Consider the following 24428-nt stretch of genomic DNA (forward strand, 5'->3'; position numbering starts at 1 on the left):
TTCATACATACATGGTTATTAACTTATTCTAAAGACTTTCAATAATCGAGATCAAAACAATATGGTTAGGTAGTACATGTCTGAATATCTCTATTCTCTATAATATTATAACATTAAATAATAAAATCATCAATCAATCAATCAAACACAAAATTTATTGAAATTTTCTGACCGCAATTTACATAATAATAGTATGTATTTGCTTTGTCAAATTGGGAAGAAGTTGAAAAGTGAAGAGAAAATACACATATTATATGCGAATTAAGAAGATTGAAGACATTATCCACCATACAATCTTTCTGATCATTACACATATGTATGTATGTGAGTATATGAAGATCCACCTCCATCTGTAGATGTATACATATGTATGTACATACATACATATATAGTTTAATTATGAACCAAGTGAAACTAATAAAAAACCTTGAAAAGTGACAAATACTAAATTTACTCTATTTAAACGCCAATAACTATACTTATGTTAACAGATATAATGGTATATCTATATTGTTATTGTCAGATCGGTCGAATATCACTATTATGTAGTGAGTGAAATAAAAAACTTAAGTCGTACGAATAAAAAAAAACTGATACTTAAGCATAGCATTACGAAAAAAATGCAACCACGATAAGAAAATCCCAATTAAAATCGTTCCAAGTCAAAAGAAACCCGTCAAGGTCAGTCGTCTTTTTCTTAGAACTTCAAACGACTGATTTTAATCTCACTGATCCATTTCAAATTATAAATTTGATTCCAAATTGGGTTGACAAGTCTATCAGTTGCATGCTGGATTGGTTCACCACATAAAAAAGAAACACGTTTAATGTATGTATTACGAAACGAATTTAAAAAAAGTATGACAAAATATAGGGATAATAAAACAACAAGGACAAACTCGTTATGAAATACGGATATTATAAATGTAAAAAAAAAACTAACAAATTACACCAATGAAATTTGAAAATATTTCTGATTGAAATAAATTCTAAATTATTTGTACCATTCTATTGCATCGAATATAATATATATATATATATATATATATATATATATATATATATATATATATATATATATATATATATATATATATATATATATATATATATATATATATATATATATTTATATATATATATATATATATATATATATATATAATAACATGTACATATGTACACATGTTATTCCCAAATTCTTATTATTTTAATATTGTATATTTAATCGATATTGCAATATGACTGTTATGTCCATAAATGGAGCCTGTTTGCGGAAGTTATACATAATCATTATTACCTATAAAATTCCCATGAATTGCATGTATGTACATATATACGATGCTTCCTTATACGAATAGGTTTCTGATAAATATTTAACTAACGTAAATAACTATCTTTTAATGTCTTCTTTATTTTTTTTTTATATTATTGTACATGCATTAATATGTACCTATGTATATAACAGGGGTGAAGTTTATTAAAAAAAATCTTTTGAAAATGATATAAAAGAGGGATCTAAATTAAATTATCATTTTATACAAATCATGATTATTTGAAACATACATACATACATTTGTATACCTAATTACTATGGAAAATCTTCGCTAGATGGCGATGACAAAAAATATATTAATTAAAATCTGATCTACATATATAACTCTTTATTAAGGTATGCATTTACATATGCAGAAGGTGCAGTATTTATATATAATACATATGTAGATTCGAGATAATACTTGCTTATTAATTATAATAATGCATATGTATATTGTAATGTCTCAACAGATCACAATGAAAGCTCAGCACAGAAAGATCCTTTAAGATTGACTGTTGCCATGCGAAACTGTTATTGGATCAAGGATTTTATGCAGTAGAAGGCATAAAATTAAAAGTCGTTGTCCTCGCTGTATATTCTTCCCAAGATCATCCACTATTTGTGACAATTTTAATTTGACATAAAATATTATCAACCTGAAGTTGTTCACTGTTCAGCCTCGCTTTGTACACATGTATAATAAAACGCAGAAATTAAATAAAATATCTTGCTTTCTACGGGACTATCTGTTTACAAACTATTATTTTTTAATTGTTTGTTATTATACAATCTATCATCGTCATTGACTTGACAGCCTTGAGGGGATCAGTTCCTTGAATCCAAGAAGGCCATGATTGTTATGTACATATGTATATGTGTATTTTTTTTTTAGGAAGAAGTGTAATGATCCTTTATCACTTTCAAATTTATAAATATACAGAGGCAATGATCTTTCAATAAATAGTACATGATTGTATTAAAATTATTTATACCTTCAGTGTGCTATTGTACATATAATGTAATTTATTGTATTAAAAAAAAAACTTAAACGAATATGATAACAAGGAACTATAAATGATAAATAAAAAAAGTTTTAGGCGCATTTATGTAATTAAGTTCTAAGAATTCGATTACAATCAGAAAGTATTACACACTAAAAAATAAAAATCAACAACCAAATCACATCCAAATTCACAAATTCTACAATGCTCTCATCGTTGATCATAACCAAGTTATAACTGATACGGAGGAAAACCAAGAGTTCGAGAATCAAAATGAATTCGCGGATCAAAATTAGATTTAGCATCGGTATCAACACCTTCACGGCGATTTACACTATTCTTGGTGTCGCACGGTTGGGCAGACATAACTGATGGAAATAAACCATTGTCGGAACTCGTAGTGTAATTTTTTGCATCTTCATTCTGAAAACAATCAAAAATTAATACGTATCGAAAATATTTGTATATTAAATCAACATTAAAAATCATGCCTTGTGATCAGATTCAAGCTTAACATCAGCTTCACGAATTACACGCGATTCTTCCTTATTTACAATCTTCAACTTATTAAGTTTGACCGTTGCTTCAGCTTCGAGTTTTAATTTCCCGTGAGTTTTTTTAACATGGTAATTCAATGTAGACTTTTGGCTAAAGCCATGATTACATTCTAGACATTTATAAGGCCTTTCTCCTGTAATTTCAAATATGTATATATTTGTATTTGTAGTGTATTTAAATAAAACAATGGAATAAGATTAATAAATAATACTTACCGGTATGAGTTCGCATATGTTCTGTTAAATTTCTATTTTTAACGAAAGCTTTACCACATTCGGAGCAAGTAAAAGGTTTTGATCTGTCACCTGTATATATATATAAAATAGATATTGAGTCATAGTTTGAATCGTTTTATTTGCTCTAATAATATGTGTTACAAACCAAAATGAATTTTTGAATGTTGCTTCAAATACCCCTGATTAGCAAATCGCCTGTCGCATACGGGACAAGCAAACGGTTTGTTGTTAGAATGGGTTCTCATATGAACAGTTAACTTTCCAGCATGAGCCACTCTATGTCCACACGTCGGGCATACAAATTTTTTCTCACCTATAAGACAAATATCACAGTTGAAAAAGTATATTTTAGGCTTACTAAAAAGGACAACCAACAGAATAGACTATTGGTTTGCATATAATGCTTTGAACCGCTGGTTTCTGCTGGCCAGACCTTGGATTTGAGACTCCAGATCGATCGTTTCCTATGGTGAGTTTGGCAATTTATCTGATTTTCATTGAAACGGTTCCAAAAAATTGCCAACCTTACCCATTCTCTCCCAAAATATCGAGTTTTCAGTAATCTCGAATTTCGCTGAATTGTATAAAAAGCTGCAAAATTACAAATTTGACAATAAATGTCTCTGTGTATTTACTTAATTGTTTAAAATGCTGCTAATTCACAACTTTGACCATAGATGTCTCTGTGGATAATAATTGATATGTATTTACAGGGCCGCGGCCAGGAGTTACAGGCCGCCTGTGTGCAAACTTAAATCGGCCGCTCTTTTATTATATCAGCATTTGTATAAATCATATTAATTCGGGGTATTGTGATTAAAAATTTAATCACAATAAAAATTAGCCAAAAAACCAAAACGTTTAGTTCTGAATAGGACCAAATGACAAGAGTGACTGAGAGTTTTCTAGTTCATTCAAAGTGTTTTTATCCCCAATCCTACATCTAGGACATTGTTCTTTCGATAACCAACCAATACTCAACATCCTTGAAGAAATACAACTGGCAATCGCAAAGATAATAGAACATAAAAGACCTAACTCTATGCGAAGCTATACCTGCTATCCTATTATTTCCCCGAATCACAGTTCGATGTGTTACATGTTGTAACTTGCAACAGTAATACACAAATACATATACAACAAAACAACCTAAATGCATGTAGGAATATAGCACAACTTGTGCTATTACGAATCAAAACCAGTGATCTCATACATTTCACACCAATCATCATCGCTCCTGTACAAACATGCATAACTCAAGGGCAACGTCCCCTTTGACCATTCCTGAAGAAAGAGTTCATCGCTCAATCGTAAAACGAACGAAATCCAACAGTGATGTCATCAGGAAACTGTAACACGTGTCCTGAAAGACGTTTACACGTGGAACACGACCGCATTCTTAAATGAACGACAGCTATAAAACACGCGCCCCGAAAACAGGTCAACACACGTGTCCCGAAAACACGTGCCTCGAAAACAGGTCAACACGCGGATAAAAAACGTGTCCTGGAGACGAAGACAAAGCATCTGCACACGGCACGCTTCAAGCCAGAACGTATATAAAGCGAAGCACCAGCTCCAAACGCCAGAGTGAGCCTCTGGAGTTTAACCAGCTCACTTCTCCGAAGCTCAACTTCTTCGTACATACAATAACCATTGTAACAATTGAACAAAAATAAACGATCTTCTTACAAACACAAACGGTGTTTTCTTAGACCGGGACACGGTCAATACACCTGTCGCACATACTAAATGCATATGCATATTCAGCCAGCAGTTTGGCTTAATGATAGCGTATATATTTAGCGCCACTGAAGTCGAAGGTTCGAGTCCTCGTCAAACTGTTGGTTAGGTTTGGGGGTTTTGTGACTCCAAATCGATCGTTTCTCTATCAGAGTTTGCCAATTTTATCTGATCATTGTTGAAACGGTTCCTGAAAATTGGTATTAGATCATTTCCTATTGTTACAAAATCTGTGTGTAAAATTTGTAAAAATTATGCACAGTAATCTGATATATATAGACATCTCTATAATTTCATGTTTATTATATGTATAAAAATTGTAATAATAATTGTACACAAAAATCTAAAAATAATCCATAGATGTCTCTATGATTATTATTTCTGTACTGATTAATTGTTATATTCTATGTATTCTGATTGTATATGTATTATTGTATTTCTGACCGTTCTCGTACACTCGTCGCATTGGAGCGATCTGTAATGACGAGTGTATATTGATTGTAACAATAAAATAAAAAATATTAAAAAGTACGATGTCTGGTTTTGTAATTTTTTAAGGAATATAATTCTTTCAATTTATTTTGGCTGCCTTTGTATTTCGGCCGCCTGTGTGCGTTGCACACATTTGTACAGATGGTAGACTGTGTATAATATTAATAATATTTGTATCAAATGTACAATGTTTCTGGCCAGGAAGGCGCATTAGGGTTACCTGTTAAGCCTTCCTGGTATGAATTAAAGATAAAATAAACGTACCTGTATGTGAATACATGTGTGCTTGAAGAGAACTTTTTTTGATGAAAGCTTTAGAACATGTTCGACAAACGTATGGCTTTTCCCCTGTGTGTGTGCGCATATGAATTGTAAGTTCGCCACTACGAGCCATTCTTTTACCACATATTGTACAGACGAAATTTTTCACACCTGTGTAGTGATTGAATAATGAATCATTATTATAAAAATACCCTTTGTGCGTTATTAATATTCATTTTTAAAGACCTGTATGGACGGGCATATGTAAAGATAGACTAGCACCATTTGTAAATGCTTTGCCACATTCTTTACACACGAAAGGTTTTTCTCCTGTGTGAGTACGCCTATGGATTACAAAATTGTTCGGTTGAATATAGCTTTTGCCACATAAATCGCAAACGTATGGTCGCTCTCCGGTATGAGTTTTTTCATGATATTGTAATGGTTTCCTAGATAAATAAATTATGTTAATTTTAACATTCAAAATATAAATATATATTATAATTATCATCTTCATACTTTTGAGCAAACTTTCTATCACAGTATGAACATTTAAATGGTTTGTCGCCGGTGTGTGACAGAGAATGTTCACGCAGAGATCTGGAGTCACTAAAGCTTTGGCCGCAAGCAGAACAAAGAAGAGACTCCGATTGAGTGTGAATATGTGCATGTATGTGTAATCCTCGGGCAGTAGAAAAGCTATCACCTAAAAATTTAAATAGCGTATATCTTCAAATAAAAAAATAAATCAATTTTGATCTTAAGTTCAGAGCAAATACCTACCACATGTAGAACAATTGTGTAGAGAATTTTGACTCGAGTCAAATTTTTCAATTTCTTTAGAATTTTCAGTATTTTTGCTTTCGTCTTTTGTTTCAAAGACTTGTGAAATTTGGTTAAAGTTGGGTGAAATATGAGAAACATTTTTTAATGCGTTATCTGTAAATCGAAATTAATATAGTTTATAAAATGCAGTGATAGGATGAATAATAATACAATTAGAAGACAAAATAATATAAACCACAATCAGGAGTTTTATTCACTGATTCAATTTTATTGTCATTAGAAATAGGAATGTCTTTATTTTGAATATCACTTTGAACACACACCTAAAAAACATAAAAATTAATCTTGATTCACTTAGAATTTATATAAATACTTAAATAAAGTAAATATGAATTATTACGGTATAATCGATGACTTCATTAGAATCCATTGAATCATCACAATTACTAATTGCCTCTGTTTTTAATGGTAGACAAATATCGTCAGTTTTAATCGAGTCATCCTTTTGCTTTCTTTTATTTTTAGATTTGACTTTTTTTATTTTCTTTGAAAAAATTTCATTTATAGAAGTTTCACTATCTTCTTGTTTGTTATCAAATTTGAAATCTTCACAATCGGAATTCAATTGCGATTTTACAAATTTGTGTAAAATTTCACTAGCCTTTTTGCACTGCCTTTTAAATTTGAACATCATGGAAATTTTATCGGCGCATGCATCACATACTTTATGCGGCATTTTTTCGTCGTCGTTTATCTAAACATAGATAAAGTAAAAATTAAATCGTAGCTTACGCTGGAAGACATTGTGTGAAATAATAGCTAACAAATTATGATATACCTGAATTTCTAAATATTGATTAAAAAATTGTGAATCGTTCGAAGTCAATTGATTACCACACGAAGACACTAGAGGGAACATATTTATTTGATGAGACAAACAAGCGCGACACACCGTCAATATGTCAATTGATTTCAGATACGTTATTATATCGTCCTGGCTTTTTTCAATTAAAGACATTTCTTCAGAACACCTCGGTGAGAGGTGTAAAACTGACTATTGTAATTGTAATTGTAAAATTTGAGGTATTTAAATGCGTCCGAATAATGTAAGTCAGCGAAGCAGCGTCAAGCCGCATACTGTTGACAACCAAAACTTTTGACGTTAGTCGTAACATAATTACACACGGCCCTGACTTAATATCTATTAATTCTATGGTTCTATGATTATTCCTTACAATTAGATAACCCATACGTATGTTGTTCACACGAGTATTGCTCACACGAAGATCCCACACATTTACATTATAGGAAAATTAAAATCGATAGTAAAAAAAAACAATAAAAAATAAAGCTACAGGCTTGTAGAAAATTATCCCTTCACTATATTGACTATAGTACCTTCATACATTATGAAAAGACTTGAGCCTAGGCATACAAAATACTACATACTACGTACGGTTCGGTGATTATTCCGTAAAAAGCTGTAGGAATCTCGTAATCGTCATCGTCATCGAAACATTTGAGAATATTCCACAACAACAAACCACATTCCTCGCAGAACTCACCACACAACACGTGCACTTCTTGGAATCAATCGCCAGTTCCTTCGAGAATGTTCCACCCCTCACACTCGAGCGGAACGAAACCCAGACGACGCACACCTGCAGCCATTATATTAAACTCAAGCGGAACGCCCCTACCAGTCGAGCGGAACCAAAACGGTCGAAACACGCCGCCACCATTAAACTACATCGAGCGGAACGGCGCCAATCGTTCCAGAAAATTCTACCCCTCGACAAAAGCAAATTCCTCGCTTACGCATCAACAACCACCACCATCGGTCAGGTGATTCCAGAAACACTATAAAAGGAGGTACAACCCAAACAACGCCAGTCGACCCACAGCAGCAAGCGTCGACACACAGCAGCAGACCAGTCGACATACAGCTCCTGACCAGCCACCACTACACTACGCGGACTTGGAAGATCAACCAGCCGGACGAGCCAGCAACTCACTGCCGTATCCAGAGACCTTCCGAACATAGCCGAACGACGAGCCAGCAACACACTGCCGCATCCAGAGACCTTCTGAACATATCTGAATGCCGAGCCAGCGACACTCTACCATATCCAGAGACCGCTGAACGACATACTTTTGCCCAAATATAATACCTTTGTACAACCATAGGCAAACAATAAAACTTTATAAAACAAGCACAACAGTGTTTCGTTAGGCTGGGATACGGTCAACACGTACCACCCCCGCCTACAAAGCGATCTCGCGCACATCACTAAAATCTCGATCACGGAACATCTGGCACCCAAAAACTCAATTGAAAGCTTCCCTCGTGAAATATTGCACTAATGAGAACTCGGGTGCGAGATGTTCCGTGATCGAGATTTTAGTGACGTGCGCGAGATCGCTTTTTGCGGAATAATCCGTTTACCACTACGTACATATTACGTACTACGTACTACGCCAATACAATACGTACTACGCCAATACACTACGTACTACGCCACTCGATAAAAACAGTACACATAAAAACACACGGAACCATGTCTCTTCTCAATTTTTAAAATATGGTACTGTAGGCGGGGTAGGAAGTGTTGACCGTATCCCAGCCTAAGGAAACACTGTTGTGCTTGTTTTAAGTTGTTTTATTGTTTGCCTAAATATTGTACAAGTGTATTAGAATATTTGGGGAAGTTTTCTCGAAGCGGCTATTGGCTGTTGACTTGGTGTCGTGATGGCTGCTGGATCTGCAATGTGTCGTTGCTCTGGATCCGGCTGAGTTGCAAGCGTTCTTCCATTGTAGGGTAGTGTAGTGGTAGCTGGTCAGATGCTGGATGTCGACTGCTGTCGTGGTGGCTGCTGCCTGTTGACTGAAGTTGTCTGGGTTGGATCTCCTTTTATATTGTTTTTGGGGATCCACGTGACTTGTTTACTGGCGATTGATTCTGAGAACCGCAGGTGGTGTTTACGTCTGCAAGTTATGCGAGGAATGTGGTTTCGTTGTTTGGGGTGGAATATTCTCGAATATGTGTCGTCTTTCCACTCGATTTAGTTTTTATCGTCCTTTGTTCCAGTGAGTCTGGATGTTTGTTCAATGGGTTACAATGTAGTTGTTATTTGTGCACTTTAATGGGTGCAGGTGTTCTTTGACTTCGCGTCGTTCTACTTGATTTGTTGGGGTGGAATTTTCTCGACTCAAGATGACGTCAATGGTTGAGCGTGAGAAATGTATTCTCCGTCGCAATAGATGTTTCGATTGCGGTGACGAGATTCCTACAGTACGAATTAAGGTCTGTTCATACCTATCCAGCACGACCCGTATCCTGCAGGTGTCATGCAAATGCGGATAGTATTCTTTGGTACATTATATGGACGTATTCATACTCCATTCGCGCATGCGCATTTACGCATTCATGCGCGTCCATATAGAATGTACCATTGGTGTATAATACACATAGATGGGCCTTGACGTGTGATTTTGGTCGCAGATCTTGTCTTCACTAACTGAGGGGTGCGGGGGGTTTAACTAGCGGGGAAGTTGGGAAAAAAATGGTTTTTTCCCTACGACGCAGCGGTACCTACTGTGCAGGTAGAAACTGTGCATGCGCCATGTATTTTGCATGCACCAAAAGGGAGACCAGTATAAGACGTGAGGGCGGATCTAGTGTATTATACATCAATGGAATGTACTAAAGAATACTGTCCGTACTTGTAGGATTCGGGTCGTGCTGGATAGGTATGAACAGACCTTTAGATGTAAAATGTAATTAATCATCGTTATCAAGTTAAAACTAAATTCATGGGATGTTTTTTTTTGAGATAACGTATTGCATAGGGTAATTTTTTGTGTCTCTTTAAATGCTTATCTTATTTCAACCTACATAAAAATATAAATTTCGTATTTAACGTTTTAACGTATTCGGCAATCAATTGATGGATATCAGCAATTATTTCGATTTAGTATATGATTTTCGGTTTTAGAGGAGCATCACCATAGTCCAACAGCTTTGATAAATCACAAAAAAAAAAAAAATTGTTATGCTCAATTTGAATGTTATGCTAAGACCGTCTGCCTGTTTACTTCAGACAGAAATGTCAGTTGATTGGTATGCTTTGGTGTGTTTGTTTGTCGGCGAATTGGTTATTTTTTATCTGGAGAAATTAAATAGTTTTACTGTTGGAAGTTGAAAAGATGGCTCTCTGTTGTCGTAATGTTTGGTGCTACATGTTTTTTAGTTTCATCGGAATAATTTTAGGAATTTCAAGCTTCATCTGTTTCACTTTCGTCTTCTATAACTATTATGCTGGCGTCATGGGATTTTATTCAGGTATGAAATCAAATTTATTATTTATTTATTAGATTGGTGTAATTTTTAAAAATATTCAATGCTAGAAAATTAAAATATGTAAATCATATTTAAAATGACATTTTTTTCCGTGTGTAATACTATGTGTAGGTTCTTTTACTTAAAAAAAAAAATACGAAATTGCTGTTTTATGACAACACATGTGTGAATAATATTTAAATGTCATTTGATATTATGAAAATGTGTAATCTGATAAAAAATTGAAATGTGTGATGTATTTTTTAAACATAGTAAAACACGTGGTGAAAAAAATATTTTTTTAGTATACTATATATGTAGATAGTATCTTAATCGTAATACAATTTTGATTTAAATTTGTTTTCAGGTGTATTGGCGCTCATGGTATTTCATCTGCATCGTTTACACGCCAAGGATGTATTGCGAGATTGGTACTCGGTTGACATATTCAGCAACATTGAATTTTTCGCCCTTATCGGAATGATGATCGGACTGGCAACGACACTATGGTTTATTTTCGTACAGTTGTATTATGAGCCTCGTATGTATTATAGATATTCATATGAATTTCATGTTGATGATATTTTTGTATTGTATTATTGAAATATGTTTTCAGCAATAATGCCGATCCAAACGAGCGCTGCTATTACGACTGTTTGGACGTTCATGACTTTCAAGTGGGGTCTAATATTATTCTTCACTTCGAAGAAGTACTCACGTTCACTGGAAGAAATTCATTTAGTACTGACGAATTCTGAAAACGCTTAGAATGCCTTCAATACAATTCTCACAACAATGACTTGCAATATTTGCTAGATTTATTTTCATGTTTATAGGTCTATTTTATGAAATGCATTTCCTATATTAGTTTTTATTAGTAATTAAAAATTAAAAATGGAAATCGATTCTAATTATATATGTATCATAATTAAATTTAAAACTGAACTGTGGCTGTGATTGAAAATACACACGAGACACGTATGTATTTTTATTGTCGTCGTCAATTGAAATTCATGATATTATATAAATAATGATTACATATATCGATGACTCGGTGTACTGATATTGTATGTCCATTTCTGAATTTGTATCAAATTTTAAGTTTGTAGAATAATTCAGGTTTTTCCTTTCAAGTTAATGTGGTATACATAAAATACCTTGAAAGGAAAAACCTGAATTATTCCAGCATCTATGTACATACAAACTTAAAATTCGATACAAATTCAAAAATGGACAAACAATATATGTATGTGCACCAAGCCATCGATATGTATATCCATGCAGTTGACAAAGGCTATGCTTTATATTTAGGTATTTAATTATTAAGAAGTCAAAACATTCTACAATTTAAGGTCAAATACAATTGTTACGAATATGTAGGTTATATTTTAATTTGCTGTTTAAGCTCACATCGGTTTCTAGATAATTTAAAACAAAATAGATAGTCTTAGTCATATTTCTTTTTGTTTCATATTATGTATTTTCATTTTGTTGTGCTTACTCACTACTTATCTACACGCTATGTCAACAGTACAGAATGTTGTATAATTATTATATTATCAATTTTATTATTGTGCTGGGCAAAGGATATATGTATGTAAATATAAACATCGTAACACAGGCATCGTCTTTCACATTACGATAGTTTGCCCTCGTTTTGTTTACACAAAGAAAATTCATTATATTTACTGTGCGTATTTTTTATAGTACATATTAAAAATATAACGAAGATCATCTGCAATTTTACAGATAGGTATACGACTATTTTTATAATATAATAATATATGTAGCACTATGCAAATATATTGCATGATTTGGAATTTTATATGCAGTATTGTTTTGGATTATTTGTATTTTGTGTAAATTTTTCAATAAAAAAGAAATTGAAAAATATAACGTTTTTCATTAGAAAAATCATTTCAACACATACATGTGTATGAATATGTACATAAGCTATCTTGATTATTCAAAATTGATTAACAATTTCTTTATCTACATATGTATTATATGTACGTAGTAACAATAAATGAAGTTTTATGATCATGAGAAAATTTTAAATTGTGATTTTGACTGATTCGAACTCGGAATCGATCACTGATCACGTTTTCATGATCTAGAAAAAATGTGCATGTGTGTGTGTTTGTGTCATGTACAAAGGTCTCCTCTTTTTGTAAGTTTTTGAATTCAATTATCTCCCAAGCCGCTAACCGAATCTGGCTGAATTATTTTTACATGTAATAGAAATTATAAATTTTATACCCTAATATTTTTCCTAAATCGGAAGTAGTACTTTTACTCTAGAGCAGAGCATCGTAACCTCTGAATATTTGCGGCACACATTGTTTACGACTCGTAGAGTTTGTCAGCTACGTACATATGTACTTCATCGGCAGTCGCTAGTAATTCCGTATATGCATAGGAACAAAACACTAACTAACATCGGTTTTCTCCCTCACACGCATTAGGCTGAAGTGCTGTTCAGGGAACACATATTACCGCGGTGCACAGGTTACGATGCTCTGCTCTAGAGAAACAAAGTTTTTTATGTTTTTCCAAGAAACCTTTTAGTTGATTGAACTGAAATTTCTTATTTAGAAGTTTAAGCATAATACCAAGTTATATATAAAATTTGGTGAGCACCCGTCGACCAGAAGTGGCAGTTTACTCTTGTTCGATTTTTCTTCCACTATTTTTTTCGACCCCTAAAACATGTGTGCTCTTCACGAAAAAATTCAAGTATAATTCTTGTATCAATGTGATGAAAATAATAAAAAGTCATTAAATTTATTTAGCCGGAAGTGGGATTTTTTAATCTTAGAAAGGTCAAAAATGTTGTGACCACGATTCTGTCCACACCCCACACATGTGCGCTCTTCACCAGAAAATTCAAATATAATGCTTGTAAAAATCCTTCCTACCTACTATGTCACCACTATTTGAAATTTGATGGATGTACAATAAAAATTTATGTACAATTCATAGATGTCTCGTTAATTTGCGAGTTTTTTCAGTGTCTCGCAATTCAACGACTTATAATAAAAAAAATGCTGCATTTGTATTTGTAATTGGCCAGGAAGGCGCATTGGGATTTACCTGTAAGGCCTTCCTGGTATATATGTAAAATAAAAATAAAAATAATGTAATGAAAATCATTAAAAAAAAAATTATTTTCATTTTAGATTAATAAAAAATGTTGTGACCACACGAATTTTTGCACACTCCTGAACGTATTGAGCTGAAAATTTATATTTGTATTCTTTATGTACTAACTTAGAGTTGATAAGATTTTGGTTAGAGTTCGTAAATCGGAAGTAGTAATATTTTTTAAAACAATATTTCATTATTTTATTTTGACCTTTCAAATTATTTTGATCGTCTTGATATTTAATGTGTATAATATTTATAGTGATTTTAAGTAATAAAAAAAATTTAAACAAAATCCCACAACCGGAAGTCGAACTTTTGTCTTGTGTAAGTTTCCCTATATTTGCGCCCAATTTGTATCAAAAATGCTGTTATAGCTATTAGTATTTCATAATGCTGCCGGTATGTGTGAATGTGTCTGTACGCTTCAATATCGAATTTTGTTTTGTGACCTTCTTACATTCCTCAAATTCATAGATAAAGTCATGGGTTGGTCACATGCGAATTTTTTTAATTTAAAGTCTACACATAAATATGCCAAATAAATATTTGCGAATAGCAATGTCAATTATTTTCTGTTCTTGATTGATTGACGTTGATACGGAATACCACACAGCGCAGAATCCACTTCCGCTATATTTCTCATCATCGCAGCAACATAACCGTTAATCAATCCTGCTCATTTGTGACTATATGTACATACATATGTACATATATACACGTTAGCTAAGTCTTGCAGACATTATTTAGTATGCCCGAGTCTGTTTACTGATTGATACCTCGTTTTATGTGATAAAATGTAATTTTCGATTGAATGAGTGATATAAATTCGAATTGCCGGTCGAAGTACATATACATATTAGGGCACTAGCAGTGAGATAGCATTGAAGCAGTTTGCTGGAATGAATCTTGCGTTGTTTTAAAAAAGAAGAGCTATCACATTGGAATTAAACGAAAACTTGTGTGAACATCAAGTACCGCAAGTTCCGATCACGACCGTTCCAGAATACAGTAAGAACTATGTACTATCGCCATCGTTTCTCGAAAACTGTTTTAATAAGATTAAATAGACGATCTTTCAATAGTTTCGTTGTACTGTAGTACAGAAAATACGACCGATTGCTACTAAGCCTATCTTTTATATCATACTTTTTTAGCATTGATAAGAAACACTATACTGCCGTATGGTTTTGATATTACAAAAAAGTCACTTGTGAAGAGTCATATTTATTTAATAGATTTAATTAATAATTTATTGTTAAAACTCTTTCCTTATGTACATAGTTGCCCTATTCGCATTGTTTACTACTCGTGCGAAAAACTAACTTGATTTAGTTGAATCAAGTACGCCCAACGTGCTATGGAGTAATTTATGGGTTCAATTCCTATATCAGGGCATACAAATCAACCTTATAGCATTTAATGTATTTTTTTAAACCCTGAATTTTAATCATCTACCTACTAGTAAATTTTGAAAGTTTAAAAGACTACCATGTGAAGATCATTTCATCGGTATAATTTGTCTGATATGTTCACAGTTATCCATAGTCCATTGCTTAATAGTTGAGAGAGTCCAGTGGAAGTTTCTCAGATATACTGATATGATAGTTTACGATCGCTATCCTTGGCTCTATCCTAGTGCCTGCCTGCTGGGAGTAATATGTAGGTTATAATTCCCTTGAGTCAGGAAGTAGAGTATATCTGGGAAAGCATTTTTACAAGACAAGTTTGGTGAACAATCTTCAAAATCTTGCAGAATTGATTTTAAATGTTCTCAAACCAACTCGGGTACATTAGATGCAGTTTGTTCTTTTCTCCGGCGACACGTACCAATTTAATGGTTTCGTCGCCTGTTGTAAGGGGCATCAAGCTTCTCAACCAGATTAGCTTGAATTTTTTAAATGTTAATTACGGTCATCTGGTTGGCCGATTGTTTAATTTGAGATCGTAAATGTGTTCTAATATTGTTATTGTTTTTATATATTGATTTATTTGCTATATATTTTATCTTTTCTTTGTTTATTGTCTTATTTTGTTTTTACATTCATATTATTCTTATATCTTTCATTGTGCTTTGCTCTAGTGATGATTTAGAGTAATTCTATAATGTCACAATGGCAAATCTATAATTTTATTTTTATTTTTACATAGATATATATCAGGAAGGCTTGACAGGAAGACTCCAATGCGCCTTCCTAGACATTTAATTACAAACAATGCAGCATTTTTTATTACATAAATCACTGTATTTCGAGAAGCTGAAGAACACGAAATTAACAATTAATTAATTAATCCATTGAGAAATCTATGATTTTTAGACTTGTACATACATTTTTACAAATTATGCATACATTAAATACAGAAGATTTGTGACAGCAGTTTTTTGCTAATTTTTTAGGAACTGTTTCAACAGTAAAATCAGATAAATTGGCAAACTCTGATAAGAAACGATCGAATTGGACTCACAGATATCTAAGTCTAACTAGCAGTATTAAAGATTAGCCCGGGATCGAACCCAAAAATCTCTTGGTGTTAAACATAAACGCAACCACTGAGTCGTACGTACGTAGGTCAAATGTAATGTAATGTAAAATTCTGAACTATTGTGATGCGATGAAGTTTTCAAAGTATTTTTAACAGTGTCCAAAAATTAGTTGATGAGTCATTTAGGTATTTGCCGCGAAAATGTGCGTAGTAATTTGCATTTTTTGCCGGTCGACTAATTCACGTGCGTCGTGAGCATGAAAGGCGAGGCCCCAGAACCGTCCGTTTGCGACCCCTGAACAGTTAAAGTTAACCGTACCGACTAACTGGAGTTTGCAGGCCGGCCAGTCGCACTCGACGCTCTTCCACGCGAACACACCTCGCCGGTACGATCGTCGATCTCATTTCGCTATTTCGCCAATGCACGTACCTAGTAGACCCGTTAAAATGTCCACTTTCAAATTTCGAAATCTGCGCGTATTCTGACCGTGAAAACTGTGGGAAATCCGCGGAAAATCTCCCATCATCCCCGAATGCGCGTGGACATCGTTATCTGCCAACCGCAACTAGTTGGATTTACAATTTGATTTTCACGCTCGTTAATGTTTGTCTATCGGAAAATACTATTCGCTTTCGTGTAAAATTTCATTTTGATAGTGATTTTATGGGATTCATAGTGTTAGTTTTCGACGAAGCCTAATTTAATATGTCTTATTTGTTTGAATTCCACATAGTTAATACGAAAAAAAAATAGGTGATGAATGAAGTAATTATTTTTAAGAATACCTTGCCAAAAATATCAATTAAAATCGCCCATATCACATTATTAAATGTGATTTTTATATACATAGAACAGTCCAAGTGTACATTGCGTTCGTTTATGAACATACTAGTTTGTTCAAACACGAACCAATCTGGTTAGTTATAGTGTACACAAAAGAACAAATTGACAAACGAATTATTGTATATACATACATATGTATGTATTTTGTTCATGTACGAACTATTAGGCATAAGTTAAAGTTTTCTCAATCGTTTTTCCCATCCTCTATGTTTATCCTGGGTTGCAATATATTTTTCCCGTTATAGCGGAAACGGGAATCATAGCAAGGATGTAAAATGGTTTTCATAGGATTTTCCTTTGAAATATTTGACATTTTGACAGCCAAAAGTTTCATGTGACCCCTTGTGAGTCTATTCAAAGATAGCTTTTGGCTGTTAGCGCTTAAACTAAAACCAATGGTTCATGTATGAATAAACTATTATGTTCACGAAAGAACCAGAGTTAACACTTGTATAATATGTACTATCAGTCTGATGATGCAGTATGGAATTAACCCACATTCAATTCAAACACAAGTAATTTTTAAATATGTGCAATTTTATGAAACCTTTTAGTGATGAAAACTTATAAAATTTATCAATAATTAGTACATGTATTATTGCCACTCTTTTATACGCTAATTTACACAAAAAATATTCATTAAATTTTGTATGTAAAAAAATTGTTCATATAGTTAAGTTCCAATCGGCAAAACTGCGCCATATAATTATTATGAACATTGTAATTATAGTATACCTTCATCTAGCTCGCGTTTTTAATTAAAATATGTTGTAGGCTGTGAGGTTAAAGGTTGCATAGTGTAAACTGAATGGCATAGTTCATTTTCGGGTGTGAAAATCTCTTTTTGTTAGAGTAGTTATGGTTAAAACTGCCTAAATTTTTCCACAGACCTGCGTGCATATTATATTGTATGGTAAAAAATTGAAACAACAACGAACAGTCTATCAAACGAGACGCTGCCAATTATCCCGTTCGAAAAGACTGAGATCTCCCACATTGTCCATTGTGTACGTTTTCATCGTCGTCATCAGCGTCGTCGTGGTCTTCGCAGTGGCCGCCACAATTTCGCATTAATCAGGTAAGTGAAAATATTCAAATCTCGTCGTGATTCCGGTGTGCGAGCGAAACGCGATCTCTTTTTCACGAAACGAATAATTGCACTGTGAACCGTTTGCTTTCATCTCCATGAAACTCATTTGAACCTGCTCGTTACGATGTTTTACGCAAGCCGAAGTACTCGAGAATTCAATTTTTGATAATACTAGGAAAATCGTTACCTTATGTAAATTCTGTACTATTACAATTCACATTACGAGTAGATATGGATCATTAATTTGTAGAAAATATTTAACATATCGAATACGAGTTTTTGATTCTATTATTCAAAGGTCAAATGGAATCATTTTTCTTCCGCATACTTGGTAGTATCATCAATCAAATTGTGCGTACATATGTACTATTCATTTCTGCAACTTTGCTAAATATTTAAACGCATTCTTCATTTGATGATGTTATGCGATAGAAAGGAAATATGAGCAATGATTTTATGTCTAAAAGCGTTACTGCTTCAAGATATTTTTTTTTTCAATTTACCACGCAGCAAAATCTTCTGGGAGCAGTAAAATCATATCTACATAAATGGCCTTCTTATCTGAATTTTTGAGCACGCTGCTATAGAGTGCCCCATTATTAACAATGAAAAACCTATAAGCATCGCATTTGTTCTTAAGGTTATGTGTTTATGCAATAATATGACAATCCAAATAGTTTCATAGCAGTAATATTTCTGTAACGCCTTTTCGTTGAATCTTATGCTAAAAACACACTCGAAAGTACAGCACGGGACGCGTACGTGGACTCCACAGTGAGAGGCGTATCTTCGCACTGAAGGGGTTGTCCATACCGAGGTCGCACATAGAAAGGAAATAATATGAGCAATAATTTTATAGGTAAAAATTAGTCACCGGAGCCTGAGGGGGCCGTGTATTGTTCAAAGGTTGTAAATGCATTGTTAAAGGTTTGCCGAACCTTTTTTACAAAGGATTTACAACAATGGAACAATGGATAGCACTGTGACTATCCTACCTCTAGTAATCATTATATAGGTAAGCATTACTACTTCATGATTTTTTTTTCTATTTAAATATTTTGCTGCGTTATTGCATTATTAAATTGCATTATTAAATACTTTATCAACTGTAAGGCACAGACTCATTATGAATCGTATGGCACGGCATGCATAGATAGACTCTAGCTGTGATGGGCGTATCCTCATATCATTGTTAATTCGTACGGTCTTATTTTTTTGAATAGATTCTCCTACATTTCTTCAAATATGGAAATCACCGTTAGCGATCACTGTCAATACAAAGATAAAATACTATCGAAAACACCCCAGGGGATGATTTTTCAGCGTCCCTCAACTCCTTTGAGTGTTTTCGGTGATATTTTATCTTTGTATTGACATATTTGAAGAAATGTAGGAGAAATTTTTCGAAATAATAATTGTTCAACGAATCAACAATGATGATATGCGCATCTCAGCTGGAGTCTACCTAGGCATGCCGTGCCGTAATATCAAATGTGTGCGCCTTAAGGTTGAAAAAGTATTTGATGATACAGATCATCGTCTCAAAAATTCAGATAACACGGCCATTTAGATATCATTGTACTGTTGCTAAAAGATTTCGCTGCGTGCTAAATAGAAAAAAAATCTTGAAGCAGTAATTCTTTCACCAATGAAATGATTGCTCATATTATTTCCTTTCTATGTGCGGCCTCAGTATGGGCAACCCTTGCTGTGAGAAAGTACGCCTCTCACATTTGGAGCCCACGTCGCGTCCCGTGCCACACTTTTGAGTGTGTTCTTACCATTAGGGCGAAAACACATCGAGTGGGACGTGGTACGTGTTTTTTTTTTAGATACTTTCAAACATACGAGACCCCTAGCCCATGTTCATGGTACACAGTCCCAAAAATCACCCCCTGGAGTGTTTTCGGTGATATTTTATCCTCGTTTGACAGTGATCGATAACGGTGAATCCTATATTTGAAGAAATTAATGAGAAACTTGTCGGTTGCATATGGATATGCATAAAAGTGCGACCTCCCAAACATATTCATTCGGCACGTGGACAGCGGGAAGCCATACCATTCAGTGTGCTTTCGCCCTCAATGAAAAGGCGCCGCAGAAATATTCTTACCATGAAACTTTGGATTGTTATATTATTGCATGAACACATAACCTCAAGAACAAATACGATATTTAAAGGTTTTTCATTGTTGATAGTGGGCATTCATTTTATGGCAACGTGCTCCAGTTCAATTAAACAATGGTTCTGTCAAGAAGAACCTTGAAACACTTGAAAATGTTCTCCGAAAGAGTAACAAGTGGCGATTTCGTATCGAATCACCCACATTCTTCCCTCTATACCTCTTATCTTGTTCGATTGTTTCGTTCACGCACGCGTGTAGCACAACAATGCAAACTATTTTGCATCTATTGGCAAATGGCATAATAATACGCGACGGACGAACACCATTGTTTTCGCTCAGATCACTCACTCTCGGTTGCCTAATTATGGATGTTCGAGCTCGCCTAACGAAGGACGCTCATTTTCACTAAACAAATATGTAAACTTTCCCCCGGCCCTAATGAATTTTCCACATTCGTCATGCAAATTTGTACGAGCGCGTGTTTAGGTACATTTTGCATATGAATCGCAACTCGGAGTGTACGACCGTTTTGTTATTTCAGTTTTTTCGCAATTGATGGTTAATTTTAACGGACGTACGAAAATGTTTAAATGAACGAGTAGAAAGTGATAGTTAAGTGAACGTGTGCAATTATTACCGTAGAATGTCTCATGTAAACGTCGCGTCGACAAAATAATTGATGCCGCAAATCGTTATTTTTCATTACACGCGTTCTATTTGAAATGGTATCGAGTGTGAAAAACGCTCATAATTATTATCACTTTCATTGTGCGTTTATTGTGATCACTTATGAGAATTTTCGAAGGGAAGTTCGAGGCGGGCGCGTCCGGACGTAAAATTTTGCGTCAATAAATTTACATGTATAATTTCATATAATGTACGGTAAAAATCTTGTTTATTTTGTAATTGAGGTATAACTGGACTTTCAAGTGCGTTTTTCGATGAAATTCTCATAGGCGATTTGCATTTTAAGCATCAGCATATTATCGCAAATACATATGTATGCATATAATGTTTAAAATGTACTTTATATACGTTTATGGAAGTAATATTGGAATTGATTAGCTTCGGGAAAATTTCGGAAAAGCTCTAATAAGAATCTTATTATACTGTGTTACAGAATATTACATAAATTTTTATTTATTAATCATCCGTCAATTCAGATTTATAATATTTTTTGCATATAACCAAGATCTTCAATACACTTTTATTATTTTCTTTTTGGTTTATATTCATTTATCTGAAACCTTAAATTTTCTACAGGGTTCATTCATCATTTAAAAAAAGATTCATTTTAAAAGGCAAAATATTCTTGAATAATTACAAAAACTATTTTTTTTATATTTTCGTAATTCTTTTTATAAATATGTCATATTTCCATGGATTCAATACATTTCAATTGAGTCAACGTAACATAATTTTGCAATTAAATCAACTGTAATTCTAAATTTCCCACATCAATTGAAAAAATCATTGCGATGGTTTAAGCTAGACTTTTATTTAGATATTATTTTTATTCCGATTTATAGGTGATGATAAAAAATTGCAAAATTTATGGAGCTCATTAAAGTCAGTAAAGGTTTTGTTAAATTGATCCAATACTTCTTATTTTAAAAGCCATTCCTTGTTTTTATCTCAATTAAAACTGTTTCAGACAATAACTCTCAAAACCAACAAAAAAATATCCTTTGCTCAACTACATTACTTCATGATGAATCACCAAATTGTTGTATCTCAACTTCTTCTCTGAAACAATTTACATGCAATACAATTAATAATAATTAATATTTTATTTTAAAATATGGAAGTTATTATTATTTTCAAAATTCATAATATAGCGATCAACCGATTGGGAACCCTTGCTATATTGGATAAATCTATTAATGTCGGATAATTACTATTCTTTTTACTTTATTATATATGTACGTAGTAACAATAGATGAAGTTTTGTCATCACGCGAAAATTAGAACTCGAGATCTTGACTGATTCGAACTCAGTATCGATCACTGGTCCAGGAAACCTTTCATGATCTTGGAAAAATGTGTTTGTGTCTGTGTATTTTGGAACACGGTTAGTCCTATCAAAATGAAACTTAGTATCGGTTACTGAAATTCTTATCTTAATTTTTTTTTTAATTTTTATTTTATATATACCATTACGGGCTTTGCACCATGGCGACCTCTATGGCCAAATTTTTACACTCGTAATGTACTGTATATAAATTCATAACAATATTGTTATTAATTTAAAATTTTAATCAAATAATGGTGATAAATTTATTTATTAAAGTAGGTAAAAAGGTTGCCAAGTTGTTTGAAACCGTTTCAACAAAAATAAATTGGCGAATCTGATAGGAAACGATCATCCTAGAGTCACATAAATACCTATATATGCAAGATCTGGCCAACAACACTGTTGCCAGGGATTGAACTCGTGACCCATTCGTTGATAACATTATTCGTTAACCACTGGGCAAAGTTGCTGGTTCATATTAACATTCAAACCTATTCACTTACTCCAACACATCTGTTTTTCAGCTTCATTGTAGTTACATACAATTCAACTACTTGTTTCTCTTTGCGTCTACATAGTCTGTTTTCATTTTAATGTTATTTTATTAATAGCTTTATTGCTGATGTTTGAATGCTGATTACAGTATTAAATTATTTCAAATTACTCAATCATTGTATCCATTGAAAGATTCGTAGCGTAGTACGCTGCATAGTATAAATTATAATGTACCGTTTGACGTGGAAAACGTGAAAATCTGCGATTGATAGACGAGTGACACGTAAAGATTATGATGTTGGCGTATACGTCGCGTATGTTTCTCACAGTCATTACCATTCATATTGGTTTCGTTTTCTTTGTCATAAATTACGACGGCATTGTTAACCCATCCGCTGCTCGACGCCGAAATGAATTTTCGCTCCGGTCGGCCTGCGATCGGTCGCATGATAACGGTAGCAGATAATGGCGATCCCCCAGCGAGAAAGAAGACACCGACGAAAAAAGAAAAATAAAAAACGAAGAAGACAATACGGCAATTATGATCGCAAGAGGAACTTTTCCTGTCCAACCATGAGAATCGTGGGTTCAGTCTCGAGCGCCGGCGCTGCGACTCTCATCTCATTTTGGCGACCGATTCGTCACCGATTTTTTGCACCACATGAAAACTATCCCATCAATAAAGGCCAGGGATACCTATATGATGGACTGTAATCAGATTGTATATGTACATCATATACTAATACAAATTGTTCAAAAGGGACTAATTTATATTGGTTATTGCATATGTAATCATTATAAAAACACTTACATCTAATATATAATTTGGAAAGAGACTTAGTATGTATGTAACCTTCGTTCGTTGTTCGTTGGTTCGTAGTTCGTAGACAAATTCGATTTTTTTTTCGATTCATAGGATTCGAAGTCCCCGGGGGCGCAGGCTCCAGGGACGCAGGCGCCGGATTCTGGTAAACATATAATTTCTAAAGAGACAGTATATATGTTTGTTTGTTCATGACAGTCAAAATTTGTATATATGTAACCTTGGTTGGTTGGTTCGTACACAACACATTCGATTTATTTTTTTTCGGTTCATAGGCGCCGATTCGATTTTTTTCGATTCAAAGGAAGTCCCCCGGGGCGAAGGCGCCGGGGGCGCCTTCGCCCCGGCGCCAGGCGCCAGGCGCCCGATTCTGGTATACATACAATTTCGAAAGAGACTTATATTATACATATGTTTGTTTGTTCGCGATTGTCAATTTAATAAAAAAAAAATTGAGTATTCAAATAAATTTATATAAAATAAAACTATTCAAATAAATTTAATAAAATGTTTACTATTAGATTAATCATGTTTAAGCGGTTTATATTACAAATACCGAGCGAATCCGGGTAAAAACACTCGCGTATACAAGTATATAAGTTTGAAACTACTAGCATATATACATAAGTTTGTTTATTTGAAAATTAAAAAAAACGTTCGATTGTTTTTCTTT

General features: G+C 33.6%; 3 protein-coding genes across 3 annotated transcripts in view; 2 read left to right on the plus strand and 1 right to left on the minus strand.

The window, feature by feature from the left end:
- Nucleotides 1–2405: 2405 nt before the first annotated feature.
- On the minus strand, nt 2406–7570 carry LOC143911957 (uncharacterized). The gene is made up of 11 exons (XM_077431058.1): nt 7234–7570; nt 6796–7149; nt 6631–6718; nt 6393–6548; nt 6129–6315; nt 5856–6058; nt 5613–5780; nt 3259–3426; nt 3093–3182; nt 2811–3010; nt 2406–2742 (listed from the first exon to the last, which is right to left on the minus strand). The coding sequence occupies exons 1-11, from the start codon at nt 7411–7413 to the stop codon at nt 2551–2553; spliced, it is 1986 nt and encodes a 661-aa protein (XP_077287184.1). The 5' UTR covers nt 7414–7570; the 3' UTR covers nt 2406–2550.
- Nucleotides 7571–10489: 2919 nt separating this feature from the next.
- Nucleotides 10490–12621, plus strand: LOC143911705 (heme transporter hrg1-A-like). The gene is made up of 3 exons (XM_077430709.1): nt 10490–10738; nt 11103–11276; nt 11352–12621. Exons 1-3 carry the CDS (start codon nt 10603–10605, stop codon nt 11501–11503), a joined length of 462 nt encoding a protein of 153 aa, XP_077286835.1. The 5' UTR covers nt 10490–10602; the 3' UTR covers nt 11504–12621.
- A 4088-nt stretch (nt 12622–16709) lies between these two features.
- Nucleotides 16710–24428, plus strand: part of cyr (cypher) — a 38319-nt gene continuing 30600 nt past the window's right edge. The window contains exons 1-2 of the mRNA XM_077430741.1: nt 16710–16749; nt 18096–18285. The gene's annotated coding sequence lies outside the window, so the exon portion shown is untranslated. The remainder of the gene's footprint in view (nt 16750–18095; nt 18286–24428) is intronic.

Source organism: Arctopsyche grandis, chromosome 5 (genome assembly GCF_051622035.1).
Source record: "Arctopsyche grandis isolate Sample6627 chromosome 5, ASM5162203v2, whole genome shotgun sequence".
NCBI classification, from domain to species: Eukaryota; Metazoa; Arthropoda; class Insecta; order Trichoptera; family Hydropsychidae; genus Arctopsyche; species Arctopsyche grandis.

Excerpts from the sequence above, each read along its gene's own strand:
- LOC143911957 (XM_077431058.1), bottom strand. The coding sequence starts at position 7,413 with ATGTCTTTAATTGAAAAAAGCCAGGACGATATAATAACGTATCTGAAA. Across the intron at positions 6,719-6,795 it reads ATGAAGTCATCGATTATACC|GTGTGTGTTCAAAGTGATAT; the intron begins GTAATAATTCAT and ends TATGTTTTTTAG. Across the intron at positions 3,011-3,092 it reads ACATATGCGAACTCATACCG|GAGAAAGGCCTTATAAATGT; the intron begins GTAAGTATTATT and ends TTGAAATTACAG.
- LOC143911705 (XM_077430709.1), top strand. The coding sequence starts at position 10,603 with ATGGCTCTCTGTTGTCGTAATGTTTGGTGCTACATGTTTTTTAGTTTC. Across the intron at positions 10,739-11,102 it reads CGTCATGGGATTTTATTCAG|GTGTATTGGCGCTCATGGTA; the intron begins GTATGAAATCAA and ends ATTTGTTTTCAG. Across the intron at positions 11,277-11,351 it reads ACAGTTGTATTATGAGCCTC|CAATAATGCCGATCCAAACG; the intron begins GTATGTATTATA and ends ATATGTTTTCAG.